The following is a 15,955-nucleotide window of genomic DNA, read 5'->3' on the forward strand; positions in this document are numbered from 1 at the left end:
CAAATTCAATTTGTATATTTACTAACTTAAAAATAAATATAACAAAACTGCTGAAACTTTAATAAATGCAGAAGAAGGTTTACCCTTTCCCTTTTGGCCTGAAAGTCTGCAGTGGTATCTATTCCACTCCTATCCAGAGGCTGAAAAAGTAAAAATACTATTAGAATAAATTGGAAATTTTGAAAAGTATGACTTTCATCACCAATATATACAAATATATCTCTAAAAGAGATTTAAAAGTCAACTTACAGAATTCAGGGGAGAAGAAACAACAGATGGTATTCTTTTTGCATCCTGTTAATATTGAAACAGTAACAAAATTAAGATTTTTCACGAAACTCAAATTGTCACACACCCGCGTTTAATCGTGGTTCTAAAAATTTACCGCTAGAGGGCTTGACATCTTCTCTAAAGACTGCAATATTCGCCGAGCTGTTGAACTGGTCACACCATAGGATTGTGCATTAAGCTGCTTAGCTTTCATCTGTCTTCTGACTGGTGCCTATAAAGTGAACACTATTATTTTTCTGGACCCTTAACTCTAAAGCCCATATTTCAGGAAATTAAAATATTTACAAAACAGAATGAATATTCAAAGAGAAATGGCATTAATGTGGTAAAAGCAATTTATCTCTGGGTGGTGTCATCAAGCATGAAGTTCAACATTTTTTCTTTATACCTTTACTGAAAAGCCAATTACTTTTACAATCAGAAACAAATAAGCACGCACCACACCTACAGATCTGCAGCTATGTTAATTTAAGTAGGAAAAGTGAGATCACTGTTATAAAGTTTCACCATTACCTTGAGCCATTTATCCCTGATATTTACATCAAAGAACACTTCCATAGTTCAATCACTATGCTGTACACCTAAAACTAACACAACATTGTGGCAACTGTAATTCAATAAAAAACACATAAATAAATGAAAGAGAGAACTAAATTAACGAGAACTATATTAAAATATTATTCCAGGTATTAGTTAATTAAATTCCAAGATAACTAAACGAGGCTACAGTATCTATTGTAAAGGAAATTTAAATTTTTTAAACTAACTCCTTTTTCAAATTTTGACATAAGAAAAATTTTAAACACTCGGGCTATTTCTTCATGATCCTTAACCTTCTTAAAATTGGAGTTAAGGGGAAGCCTGGGTGGCTCAGTCGGTTAAGCCTCTGCCTTTGGTTCAGGTCATGATCTCAGCTCTCTGCTCAGCAGGGAGCATGCTTCCCTCTCTCTCTCTGCTTGCCTGTCTGCCTACTTGTGATCTCTCTCTCAAATAAATAAATAAAATCTTTAAAAAAAAAAAAAATTGGAGTTAAGGAAAACCCCTTATAAAGAATAGATAAGTATCCTTTAATGTGCAAGCAGGGTTTACAAATTCCAATTAAAACAGTTTCTTTGCTCAAGAATCCATTACAACAATCCAATGACCAAGTGACTACCACAAAACAATTTGGCAATGCTTGATATAAAGATATTATCACAATCGAAACATAACGCAGTTTCTACAAATAGCTCCTAACATCCGAAAAACTGAGTCATAATACCTATTTATAAATAATGTTTCTCTGATACCAAACATTTAATGACATTTTCAGAGTAGCTTCAAGTATTCTTTAACAGTTTTATTAACTGGATGCCCATTAAAGACTGCTGTTCAGGCCAAAATCTTTGGCAAACACGAGATCAACATTAAAATCCTCTAGGAGGGGCGCCTGGGTGGCTCAGTGGGCTAAAGCCTCTGCTTTCTACTCAGGTCATGATCCCAGGGTCCTGGGATGGAGCCCCCGCATCGGGCTCTCTGCTCAGTAGGGAGCCTGCTTCCCTTCCTCTCTCTCTGCCTGCCTCTCTGCCTACTTGTGATCTCTGTCAAATAAATTAAAAAAAAAAATTTTTTTTTTAAATAAAAAATAAATAAATAAATAAAATCCTCTAGGAAATGATGATAGTCTGTCCTGTCACTGGATTCTACTTGCCACGGGCCACTCAAGGCCTCGATTTGCTAATCAATAAAACAGAACTGAGTTAGAGAATCTTTAATGTATCTCCCAGCTCTAACACTCTAGGGAAAGGAGTAATAGATTCATCCCAAATATCAATGATAGAACATTTGGAAGCCTGTGCTGAGAAGGATTTTAAAGGTACGTCACGACTTAGCATTAAAAAGTGTAAGATTCAATGTAAGAAAGGAAGAAATAGCAAGAGTACACTCTGACTTGGCCTATTCTATGAATCATAGGCTTGCATCATCCTATCTTATACTAAGACGCTTAACTATTGTTTTAACTTAAAAAAATGTTTAAAGGAGTACTATGATCCAGTTAAGCTCTAGAAAAAGCTCCCTGTGTAACTCTAACATTCAGTTAACACTTCCTAAAATAACAAAATATTGCCCTTCATGAACACTTTCAGAAATAAAACTCCTAATTACTGTTAACTATATACATGAAATCATCCTCCAATTAGGAAAGCAAGAAACTAAAGACAAAACAAAATCTTGGAGGGCACATATTGCGTGGAGCACTGCGTGTTGTGCATAAACAATGAATCTTGGAACACTGAAAAAATAAAATAAAATTAAATATATATATATATATATATATATATATATATATATATATATATGCTTGTTTCTATCCCATTGCTGTGTTTGTTATGGACTGTCATCTTCACACAGACTCCCTTCTCGAAAAGCCTACACACTGCAAGTATAATTACTTCTCCATCTTTAAAATGTCAAAATCTGTAAAAGCAAGCACAGTAATATACACAACAAAACCATTTTTATGAGCTTCAAAAAACTCTTAAGGGCAAAACACAGAATGGTGGAATTCACCTTGAATTTATTTTTTTAAAAGTTATCTATTTCCACTTGTTCTTTCCTAATACTTATGTAAATACAAGTGATTTTGTATACTGAACTTGTCTTCTGTGATCTTGCTAAACTCAATTATAAGTTCTGATAACTTTTTTTTTTTTTTTTAAAGATTTATTTATTTATTTGACAGAGAGAGATCACAAGTAGATGGAGAGGCAGGCAGAGAGAGGGGGGCGGGAAGCAGGCTCCCTGCTGAGCAGGGAGCCCGACGCGGGACTCGTTCCCAGGACCCTGAGATCATGACCTGAGCTGAAGGCAGCGGCTTAACCCACTGAGCCACCCAGGCGCCCCTGATAACTTTTTTTTATTATTTCTTGGGCTTGTCTATGTAGATAAGCATAATGTCTATGCCTTGCATTTCTTCTTCCTGCGTTGGCTAGACCTGCAGCATGGCATTAAATATCCTCGTTCTCTTCCTGACCTGATGAGAAGAGTACTCAGTCTTTCACCACTAGTATGATGCTAGCTGAAGATTTTCTATAGATACCCTTTAACAGGCTGAGGAGATCTCCATTTACTCCCTAGGCTACAGAAAATTTTTATCATGTCTGGACACTGAATTTTGTCAAATGTGTTTTATGCATCTGTGGAGATATTCATGGTTTTTATTCTTTAGTTTGTTTCAGTATCAGAGTAATGCTGCTCTCACAAATACGATGGGAAGGGTGCCCCATTATATGAAAAAGTTTGTGTAGAACTGGTATTCTTTCTTTCTTAAAATATTTGGTAGAATTCACCAAGGAAGTTATCTGAGGCTGAAGTTTTCTTTGCTGGAAGATATCTTAACTACTTTTCAATTTACTCAATAGACTATTTGGGCTATTATATCTCAACTATTATCAAACAACATGAAAACTTAAGTATAAATCTAACAAAATATGTGCAAGTTCTGTATGATGAATACTACAAAACACTGATAAAAGAAATTTCAAAAAGACAAGTAAATGGAGAGCCACGCTATGTTCAAGGATTGGGAGATTCGAGTTTATTAAGATGTATATTCTCCCCTAAATTCATCTTTAGATTCAATGCAATCCTAATCAATATTTCAGTATATTGCAGAAACTGGTAATGTGATTCTAAAATTACGAAAAAGCAAAAGATCTAGGAAACCCAAAAAAACTTGTAAAAGAATAAAGCTGGAGGACACACATTAGTGATTTCAAGATTACTGTAAGGCTATAGTAATCAAGAGAGTTTCGAGTTGGCCAAAGAATACACAGAAATAGAAAATAATAGAAAGTCAAGAAGCAGAGCCACATATATGGTCAACTGATTTTCAAATAAAGAGGCCAAGGCAAGGGGCGCCTGGGTGGCGCAGTTGTTAAGCGTCGTGATCCCAGAATCCTGGGATCAAGCCCCACATCAGGTTCCCTGCTCAGTGGGAAGTCTGCTTCTCCCTCTTCCACTCCCCCTGCTTCTGTTCCCTCTCTCGCTGTGCCTCTCTCTGTCAAATAAATAAAAAATTAAAAAAAAAAAAAGAGGCCAAGGCAATGTAGAATGTATAAACTTTTCAGCAAATGGTACTAGAAAAACTGGACATCCCTTATGTCAAAAAAAAAAAAAAAAAATCTTGATCCCTACCTCCTGACATGATACATACCAGACAAAAATTAACTCAAAACAGATCAGAAGTCTAAATTAAAACCTCAAACTATAAAGCCTCTAGAAAACACAGAAGAAAATCTGTGACACTAGCTTACACAAAAATGTCTTACATACTACACTAAAAGCATGAACCATATAAGAAAAAAAAAAAAAACCAATATACTAAATGCCATCAAAAGTAAAAACCTTCTCTTCAAAAGACTTAAGCCAGGTTTGCACAACATATATCTAACAAAGGACTTAATAAAGGAATAACATACTCTCAAAACTCATTAATAAGAAAACAACCCTATTAAATAACAGGCAAGAGGAGAATGGGTTATTCAGCTGGTTGAGTGTCTGACTCTTGATGTTGGCTCAGGACACGATCTTCAGGTCATGAGATGGGAAGCCCACATGGGGCTCCCAGCTCAGCTGGCAGTCTGCTTGAGAATCCCTCTCCCCACCCCTCTCCCGTTTCACATGTGTGCACACACACTCTAAAAATAAATAAATAAATCTTTAAAGCAAAAAACGGGCAAAAGATCTGAACAGATGTTTCACCAAAGATGATACATTTATGGCAAATAAGCCCACAAAATGATGCTCAGTTTCATAAATAAAAACCAGAGCAATGTGGAGTTACCACTACATGCCTATCAGAATGGCTAAAATTAAAAAAAAAGGAAAGAAAAGAAAAACCAAAGAAACAAGAAAAACTGAATGCAAAGTGGTGCCAGTCATTCTGGAAAACAGTCCGGCAATTTATTATAAAAAGTTTAATGTATACTTAACATAAGACCCAGCAGCCAACTTCTAGGTATTTACCCAAGAGAAATGAAAATTAATGTTCACACAAAATGTTCATAACCACTTTAATCAGAAATGCCTCAAATCAGAAGCAACCCAAGTGTCCTTTCACTAGGGAACGGATAAACAAATTACACCTCAGCAATAAAAGGAACTACTGATATAGGCAAAAATATATATTAATCTCAGATGCATTACACTGAGTAGAATGAGCCATATTCAAAAGGCTAGAAATTATACTGATCAAATTTAAATGACATTCTGGAAACATCAAAACTACAGCGAAAGAAAACAGATCAGTGGTTGCCAAAGGATGGAAAGCAGAAAGAGGGGTCAACTACAGAGAAGCATAAGGTAACATTTGGGGTGATGGAAACGTTTATTCAATACTTTGCAGAGTGGGCACACGACTGTATGTATTCTGTTAAAATTCAATTAGTCTAACAAGGGTAAGTTTTACTAAACATAATTTACACCTCAATTTTTAAAAAAAGGAATATTAACTCCTAAATTAATTCCTAAAGCACAGATGCATAGAACACACTCACAAATGTAATGAATAAATGTTCACTTGGGTCAAAATAATGTTCAGATAGTCCCTAAATAAAAAGAATGTTTCTAACCCACAGCTCTATCACTTCACCAAAAAAAAGTAGCCAAACCACAACCCCACTTGAGGTCCACGAGTTATCTGTCAATTATTGTTACTATTATTATTTCTAGGTTCTCAGTCCTTCTCCTACTCAAACCAACCTGGCGCGCGGTGTCTCGCGGTCTAGGCCGTCTCCCGGCCGCCGCCGCCCCGCCGTACGCGGTTTTTCCAGGATAAAACGGAGAATCTCCAAGCTGACTTGTTTTAAGGATTGCAGAATTCCCAAGTGACTGCACAGAAACACAACAATAAATTATGAGCAATAAACACTCAAAACCAATGTGATTCAATCAAATCCTACTAGTACACTCACAGGAGAAAGTGTTCCAAAGGCAGCCAAGTTGAATGACGGCTTTTTCGAGCTGGTGGCAGCGTGCTGTGAGAGTGAAGGAGTACGTTCAGCCTCCGGGGACCACAGAGGTGGCACTGAAGTGTTCTTCGTAACAGCTATATCTGAAACAAAAATAGGCACGGCATAGTAAGAGCACTAATTACAAGAAAATGGAAATTACAAGGCAGAAGAAAACCTATCCCACGAAATTCAACTCTACTACCAAATGCCAAGAATACCTTTATCAGAAGCTCTTGAAGAAAAACCACTGGTAGTTGAGATGTTATCATCATCATGCTGAGAGGTAGAATCTTTAATTTCCTTTACAAGGGAAAATCCAGAACTGCCAATTGGGAATGCCGAGGATGTGGAGGGCTGGCAGTGTAATGCAGGAGATTCCAACATGGAGAAATTCATATGGCTCCGATGAAGAGAAGGCCTTGTTAATACATCTGGGTAATTTGAAGAAGTACTAGTTGTTGAGGGTTCTTTAAAAAAAATATATATATATTATGAATACACAGCTTAGAAAAAGCAATACAGTATCACAACAAATGGAGTCTTAAAAAAAAAAAAAAACTATATAATAAATATAGGTTCAATGCAAGTCACTGAAGCCTCCCATGATAAGCCCAATTTAGGCTATTCTTTAGCCAAACAAGATTTCATCTAACTGCAATGAATTTACTTAACCAAGTATCAAACCATGTTTCAGGGTTCACATACAACTTCTAAAAGTGCATGGTCCTTTTCTTTTCCTTGAATTGGTATTATAAAACTTGCTTGTAAAAAATAAAATCAAAGAAGCTATAGAAGAAAGTCATGAAACAAAAAGGATGTCTTCCTCCGGGTACAACCACTATTAAATTTGTGTATCCTCCCAGATATTTTATATGCACACATAAATGTTGTCCCTAATTACATAATCACACGATGCATCCAGTTCTAGGATTTGTTTTTCTGTTTACCAATATAACTGTCTCTATATACAAAGCATTCGCTTTAAAGCCCACGTTGTATTTTATCACAGGCATTGACTATGTTTATGTGATTACTTTCCCAATGCTCCATCAAACATATATGCACTGATATCTGCGTACTTTTCAGAATATTCTTTTGGATTAATCCACAGTTCTCTAAAACTATAACAGAAACATGAAATTATTAAACAAATACTCTTAAGCTACTCACAGAAATATCTGATTCAGTAAGCCTGAGTTGAGCCCCTAGAGCTGCCTGAGTAACCAAGGTATGAGATTCCGTGGGATAAACCGTTACATCGGTACTGCTCTGGGGACTGATCAGAGTGTGTGCTCGTTTCTGCTTATGAGACATACTGTGATCTTGTCAAGCTAAACTCCCACAAAGAGCAAATGACAAAGTACATTTCACCATCCTAATCCTGGCTATTAACCTTTTTTGATTTCTGTCAATTTACTACGTCAAGCTGCATCATTATCTTACTTACACTTACTTAAATGAGAGGGCTACTGAGCATCCTTCTCTATATTCATTGGTCATTTACATTTTTTCTATTAATTGCTTACTGATATAGTTCCTCTTACTAATAAAATAAGTTAAAATCTAATTTTTGATCAGTAAGATCCTGTGATATGATCTGAAACAATTTTTCACCATTGGTTGAACCTATTCATTTTGTTGATGGGTGTCTTTTACAGTACAGAAAATAACTTGCACATTGTTTACAAAGACTTTTACCATTCCAAGACTGTAAGAAATTAAAAATTTTACTCTTTTTTTTTTTTGGTACTGCACTGTCACTTTTATTTCAATATAATGTTTAATCTTGAGTCCATTTGGAATCAGTTATGATGTAGTAGTGAAAGAATGATTCAGGCTTCATTGTTTTCCAAATGGTTAGCCTGTTCATATTCTAAAATAACCTTCTTAAACAAGCTATCTTTTAATCACTGATTGAGAAGCCACCACTACCACAATACTAAGTTCCAAAAGGCTTTTCACTTCTTTCCCCAGTGATATATCTGTACTAGCAGGAGAATGTTTTACCTACTCTAACTTTAGAACACATTTAGTAACTGTAAAAGTTACTCCAACCTACCCCCCACATTCCCCTTATTCTTTTTCAGAATCTCTCTATTCATCTTCAGGTATATTTTCAAGAACTTTAAAATCATTTTTCAAGTTTACAAAAAGACTCACAGGCTAGAATAACTAGGCCTCCAGACTAGCCCTTCTACTATAAATTTAAATAATTATTAAACTAGACAAAATGGACATCTTTCAGACAATAAAAAACATCACTCTAAAATAGAAAAACTCAAAATAAATAGAAAACTCAAAAAGTGAGCCCTATCGCTATCCCACTCTCTACCTAGGTACATTTCCGGACCTGGAAGAGAAAACTGGAATCCAAGCAGAACATGGCAGGCAGAAACCAGTATTAAGGGCACTGGACAGTAGAAAGTAAGTAAGAGTTATTGGGGTTTTTTCCTGTATTAATTTTGTGATTAATTTCTCTTCTACAATTCTCTTAGCCTAACAAGTTTTGTTTTGTTTTGTTTAATCAATTGGCTTAGGTTTTCTGACTATTACTGGCAGGCAAGGATCATTTTGCCTCCTTCTTCCCAATACTTACACATATACAGACATCCTCTATAATTATATCTTTAACATCTAGAAGTAGTAACAATGGGCTTCCATTTTATATCTGATTTTAATGGGAATGTTTCTAATGTTTCACATTACATGCGATTGTGGCCTTTGGACGACTAACATGTTATAGAAGTGGTGGAATCCAACTTCTAAATGAAATAAAGAAGAATGGACTTTAAGTTTTAGCAAATGCCTATTAAATATCTACCAGAAAGAAAAAAATTGTAAGATCACTTCACCTATAAATATGCTGAATTATATTAAAACCCTCACGATGAATGATTCGTTACATCCCAAGATTAACTCTTCCCAGTAAGAAGATTCTACTGTTCTTTAATGTACTGCTGAACCGCATTTGCTATGCTGTAACTTTCTTCCCAAATGTAGGTCTTCAAAAATACTTAACGACATAGGCAATACAAAACAATTCTGGATTAGTTTCAGAGTGCTATTATGCAAAAAATAAGATGCAGATAAAAACACTTAACTAGAACTAGAAAGAAACATCAACTTAATAAAAGCCACATATGAAAAACTCACAGCTAATATCAAACCCAGTGGTGAAAGAGATTTTCCTCTAAATTCAGGAACAAGACAAGGACCCCTGCTCTACCGACTTCTATTTAACCAGTACTGTAAGCTCTGGACAGAGTTGTAATGCAAGCAGAAGAAAGATATCCAAATTGGAAAAGAAGTAAAATATCTCTATTCGCAAATGATACAGCTTATATGCAGAAACTCCTAAATATTACACACATACATACATTAACACACACACACACACACACACACACACACCCCTGCTGGAATAAACAAATTCAGCAAAATAACAGATTACACAAAAGTGACCTATTTCTACACGCTAACAATGCACATTCTGAAAAGTAAAATAAGAAAACAATTCCAGAGGTGCCTGGGTGGCCCAGTGGGTTAAGCGTCTGCCTTCGGCTCAGGTCATGATCCCGGAGACCCAGAATCAAGCCCTGCATTAAACTCCCTGCTCAGTGGGGAGTCTGCTGCTCCCTCAACCCACTCTCTTGCTCTCTCTCAAATAAATAACTAAAATCAAAAAAAAAAAAAAAAAAGAAAAGAAAAGAAAAAGAAAGAAAAAAGAAAAGTAAAGAAAACAAAAAACCCAATTAACAATGTCATCGAAAGAATAAAACACTTAGAATTTAACAAAAAGAGGGGCGTCTGGGTGGCTCAGTCAGTTAAGCATTTGCCTTCGGCTCTGGTCATGATCCCAGTGTCCTGGGATCGAAACCCATATTGGGCTCCTTGCTCAAAGGAGAGCCTGCTTTTCCCTCTCCTTCCACTGCTCCCCCTGCTTGTGCTGTCTCACTCGCTCTCTTTCTCTGTCAAATAAATAAATAAAATCTTAAAAAAAAAAAAAATCACTATTCACAAAAAGCCATATTTTAAAAATCTAATATGACATTTAAATTGTTTTATATGTAATAATTTCTTATCAAGTTCACTCAAGATAGATACTGGCTAGAGTCTGAAAATCTACTGGTACTGACAGTTAAACCTTTTGGCATTTACACATTATTTCAATTTTTCTGCAGTCAGGATGCACCTACATAAAGGCCGAAATGTTTCTTGGGGTATTTAGTATTCTCATTTTGTAGTATACTATACTATGAAACTGTTTTTTACTTATCTCATTCTCTCATCCCTGCATCAGTTTATCCTATAGGATAAAAGCAAGGGGACAATTTTCTAGCTATGGGCAGACATCTGCTAAATCTAGTCTACACAGAAACTATAAAGGAAAAAGAAATCTATTATGACCTACATCTACTTGAAGGCATGATGCTAAAAGCAGTGTTACTTTTTAATACCTACAGGACTTCTTTACCCCCAAAACCAAGCCCAAAGACAGTTTGGGATAATGTGAGTAAATAAGGCAATGTCACCTGTAGATTTCTATCAGCCACAAATACTCAGTTTCTAAGAATATACCTATAATCACATGGTATCGATTAGACAAAGCAGTCCACAACTTCAATCTACTGCTGACTAGTGTACTAGATATGCCATTGTGGAGTCTTTCCGAGGCTTGAACTCATAACTAACTCAATGAAACCTGTACATTATTTCAGATTCCACTAACCTAGCAGAAGAAACCCAGACACCCAAAGGCTCACCATCATTAAGATAGTCAACACAACGAAGTACACAGGCAGAAAGCTGCAGAGAACAGATTTTAAATGGGCCACAGATTCTATAACTGTTCGTACTGCCCTGTACTATTTGAAGAATGCATAATCCCCTCCAGCTCCAGTTACTATTAATACAAAAGTTACACTGGCAAAATTAATATTGAGTAAACAACATTCAGGACTGCTTTAAGCTTTCCATTATTTTAAGCTTCGAATGATCTGACACCACTTTAAGAGCAGAGAGATCTAAGTTGTTTTTTGAGAATGCACTGTCAAATTTAAATGTAATGTTTTAGAGTAAACAGTTCTTTCTCTAGTAAGAGCTATATTCATCACACTGGGGAGTTATCAATGGTATTTTAAATCACATATTATGTGATTACAACTACTGAATAATCCAATACCCAGAAAAGAACTATCTGGGACTAAAAGTTTAAGATAAGAACAGGATTGGGGCAGATGAGTGGCTCAGTTGGTTGAGCGTCTGCGTTTGGCTCAGGTCATGATCCACAACCTCTCACTGGGCTCCCTGCTCAGTGGAGAGACTGCTTTCCCCTCACCCTCTGCCCCTCCCAACACTCATGCTCACTCTCAAATAAATACATAAATCTTTAAAAAAAAAGAAAAGAAAAGAAAAGAAAAGAAAAAGATAGGAGCAGGATTCAGATTTAAGGTAAGAATGAGGTGGGAGGGGCGCCTGGGTGGCTCAGTGGGTTAAGCCGCTGCCTTCGGCTCAGGTCATGATCTCAGGGTCCTGGGATCGAGCCCCGCATCGGGCTCTCTGCTCGGCAGGGAGTCTGCTTCCCTTCCTCTCTCTCTGCCTGCCTCTCTGCCTGCTTGTGATTTCTGTCTGTCAAATAAATAAATAAAATCTTTAAAAAAAAAAAAAAAAAAAGAATGAGGTGGGAAATGCTATCAAGTTCCTGAAATTACTATAAAGAAGTAGCTCACAATTTGCTTCTACATAATTAGGAGAAGTTAGGGTAAGTGTGCAAACAGAGAAAACAAGATCAGCCATAAGTTGGTTGTCTTTGAAGCCGGGTAATGGGTACGTGGGAGTTTCACTGCACTATCCTCCTTACCTGCGCAGTTTGAAATCTTCCATGGTAATTTTAGACACTAAATCACAAAGGTATGTATACTATACATGTAACAGAAAAGTATGATATAACCTTAGTGACATAATGAATAAAATCCAAGTTGGAAATGACCTCGGCAAACCACCGAATTCCATTATTTTACTGAAAATACAAACACACGCAAAAAAGAACTTTACAGATGTAAAATGAGAAACACTCCATTTATCTCACCCCTGAACTAAATTAAATCTTCAAGATAGTTAATCCTCAAAAGCATGCTCATTAAGATGGAAAATCGTGTCAGTCACTGTGGATATTGGCCCGGGAACACTGGAAGTCTCTAACGAAAGGAGAAGCCAGGGTCCCCCTTAAGTGCCCAGGAAAAAAAATGACATGAAGTCAGTCAGCATAGACCTACTAGATAAAGCCTCAAGGCGGTTTTTGGTAATGTATTTGAAAGAAATCTGTCCAAAGTATAGATAATAGAACTTCCCAAATTATTCTAACAAAAAATAAGCAAACATTTAAAGACTAAGCCAAACTGAGAATTACTAAGAAAACTTAGGTAAGCCATTTGTCCACACTGGGAATCATTTTTTCAGGCCCACTTCATTCTCACTGGGTTTCACGACAAGCAAATCAGGCAGGAAAAGATGTTACTATATCCACCAAATTAACAGGCCATACACCCACCTCAATTATTTAGGCAAGACAAGACTTCAACACATAGTCAGAAAACTTTTATAAGCTAAAACATATAGTGAAAGAAAATAAATATAAAGAAACACATGGAGAGATAAACAGGACTTCATCAAAATTAAAAACTTTTAGGGCACGTGCATGGATTGGTGGGTTAAGCCTTTGCCTTTGGCTCAGGTCATGGTCTCAGGGTCCTGGGACTGAGTCCCGCATTGCATCCTACTCTCTGCTCAGCAGGGAGCCTGCTCCCCTCCCCAACCCGCTTCTCTGCCTACTTGCGATCTCTCTCTCTCTGTCAGATAAATAAATAAAATCTTTAAAAAAAATTTAAGAACTGTTGTGCTTCAAAGAACACTATCAAGAAAGTAAAAAAGACAATCCACAGAAGGAGGAAAATATTTGTACACCCTACACTGATAAGGGACTTACATCCAGAATATACAAAGACCTCATCCAATTCAACAACAGAAAGACAAATAATCCAATTAAAAATGGAAAAAGGAGATGTGAATAGTTATTTCTCCAAAGATATACAAAGAGCCAATGAGCATATGGTAAAATGCTCAGTATTACTGGTCATTATGGAAATGCAAATCAAAACCAGAAGATGTCACTTCAACCCACTAAAAGAGCTATAATAAAAAAATTAAAGGGATGCCTGGCTGGGTCAGCCCGGGCTCTTAATCTCAGGGTCATGAGTTCAAGCCCCATGTTGGATGTAGAGGTTACCAAAAAAACCACAAAAAATTAACTTTAAAAAAACATTTAGAACTGGAAAATGTTGGTGAGGATGTAAAGAAATTGTAATCTTCATACACTGTGGGTGGGAAGGCAAGATGATATATCCGCTTTGGAAAACAATTATTCCTCAAAACGTCAGAATTACTATGTGCCCTAGCAATTCTACTCCTAGGTATATACACAAGAGAAAACATAGCCACACAAAACCTTGCACACATGAATATTCAGGCGGCAGTATTCATAATGTTCAAGAAGTGGAAAAACCCAAATGTCCAGTAACTAATGAATGGATAAACAGAATGGAGTTTTATCCCTACCATGGAATATTGCCTGGCAATAAAAAGAAGATCCATGAAAATATGCTAAGTGAAGTAAGCCAGTCAACAAAGGACCATATATTCTGTGACTCCATTTATATGAAATGTCCAGTCTAGGCAAATCTACAGAGAGACAGAGACAAATCAGCGGTTGCCTGGGATGGGGAATGACTACTAATGGCTCTAGGGTTTGGGGGTGGTGACAGGGATGGTGACAAAAATGCCCTAAAACGGACTGTGGTGACGGTTTAACCACGCCGTGAATATATTTAAAACCACTGAATGGAACACTTTATCTTTTTAAATTTTGGAGTACAGGTTCACACACAACATGACATTAGTTTCAGGCGTACAACATACGATTCAACAAGTTCATACATTACAGGATGCTCTCCAGTGCAGCTTCCACTTGTCACCATATAACACTACAACAACAACACTGACTATGTGCTGTGCCTTTCATCCCCGTGACTTCTTTTCTCCCTAATTAGAAGCTTGTATCTCCGGTCCACCTTCACCTATTTGCCCACCTCCATACACCCCCCTCTGGCAACCATCAGTTTGTTCACCCTAGTTATCATTCTGATTCTGCTTTCTGTTTCATCTGGTTTTCTTAGATTCCACATGACTGAAATCATATGGCTTTGTCTTTAATTCTCGGACTTATTTAGCTTAGCACAATACCCTCTAGGTCCATGCATGTTGTCGCAAATGGCATGATCTCATCTTTTCTCATGGTCACATACTACTCCGGTGTGTGTGTGTGTGTGTGTGTGTGTGTGTTCCACATCTTCCTCACCCATTCTCGATCGATGGACAATTATACTGCTTCCGTAACTTGGCTGTTATAAACAATGCTGTAATAAACACAGCAGTGCATTTATCTTTTTAGATTAGTGTTTTCTTTTTCTTTAAATACCCAGTAGTGGAACTGCTGGATCCTATGGTAATTCTACTTTTAATTTTCTGAGGAACCTCCACCTCCACAATGTTTTCCCCAGTGGCTGTACCAATTTACACTCCCACCAACAGTATTCAAGGGTTCCTTTATCTCCAAATTCTTGCCCACACTTATTATTTGTCTTTTTGATTTTAGTCATTCTGACAGGTGTGAGGTGATATCTCATAGTGGTTCTGATTTTCATTTTTCTGATGACTGATATCGAGAATCTTTTCATATGTCTGTTGGCTATCTTTATGTCTTCTTTGGAAAAATGTCTACTCAGATCCTATGTCCATTTTTTAGGTGGAATGTTTGTGGAGTTTTTTGGTGTTGAGTTGCTGAAGTTCTTTATATATTTTGGACATTAACCCCTTACTGGATATATCATTTGCAAATATCTTCTCCCATTCTAGTAGGTTACCTTTTTGTTTTGTTAATGGTTTCCTTCGCTGTGCAAAGGCTTTTTATTTTGATGTAGCCCTAACAGTTTATTTTTGCTTTTGTTTCCCCTGCCTTAGGGGACATAGCTAGAAAAATGTAGCTATGGCCAATGTCAGAGAAATTATTGCCTATGCTCTCTTCTATGATTTTTATGGTTGTAAATCTCACATCTAGATCTTTAATTGACTTTATTTTTGTGTAGGGTGTAAGTGGTCCGGTTTCATTCTTTTGCATTAAACTGTACACTTTAAATGGGTATGTGAAACAGTATATCTCAATAAAGCTGTAAAAACTATATACAGTGAAATAACAGAAAAATATTTCCAAATATGCCATGTTCATGGATTATCTGAAGCTACTGAATATTTGTAAACCCCATCAAAATGCCGTAAGAGGATCCAAAAACGTTCAAGCCATTAAAATGCAGGCTCACTTAATTCTAAGACTAACGAAATGACCCAGCTGAGCGTGCCGCAGAAAGGACAGGAGCCAACTGCAGTTATACTACACCTAATTCTAGTATTGGGGGAGGCATTATCACAGTTTCACTGTAAGAGTTCACACTTATATAGTGTTGCCTTAGTGCCATGACCTATATCAAAACAATTATGAGGATACTGAGGGGAAAACAGACTCTCTTGTCCAAAAGCCACATGACAGTTGATGGTCTGAA

The 15,955-nt window shown here is 36.7% G+C and overlaps 1 protein-coding gene across 1 annotated transcript in view; it reads right to left on the minus strand.

Moving 5' to 3' along the window:
• Positions 1–15,955, minus strand: part of NUP153 (nucleoporin 153) — a 70,556-nt gene that overhangs the window by 39,988 nt on the left and 14,613 nt on the right. The window contains exons 3-8 of the mRNA XM_032861615.1: positions 6,503–6,751; positions 6,246–6,385; positions 6,034–6,162; positions 386–502; positions 250–294; positions 84–140 (exon numbers count right to left, since the gene is read on the minus strand). Coding sequence (XP_032717506.1) covers positions 84–140; positions 250–294; positions 386–502; positions 6,034–6,162; positions 6,246–6,385; positions 6,503–6,751 — 737 coding nt within the window. The remainder of the gene's footprint in view (positions 1–83; positions 141–249; positions 295–385; positions 503–6,033; positions 6,163–6,245; positions 6,386–6,502; positions 6,752–15,955) is intronic.

This window comes from Lontra canadensis, unplaced genomic scaffold (assembly GCF_010015895.1).
Source record: "Lontra canadensis isolate GAN:19392208 unplaced genomic scaffold, GSC_riverotter_1.0 scaffold21, whole genome shotgun sequence".
In the NCBI taxonomy this organism is placed as follows: Eukaryota; Metazoa; Chordata; class Mammalia; order Carnivora; family Mustelidae; genus Lontra; species Lontra canadensis.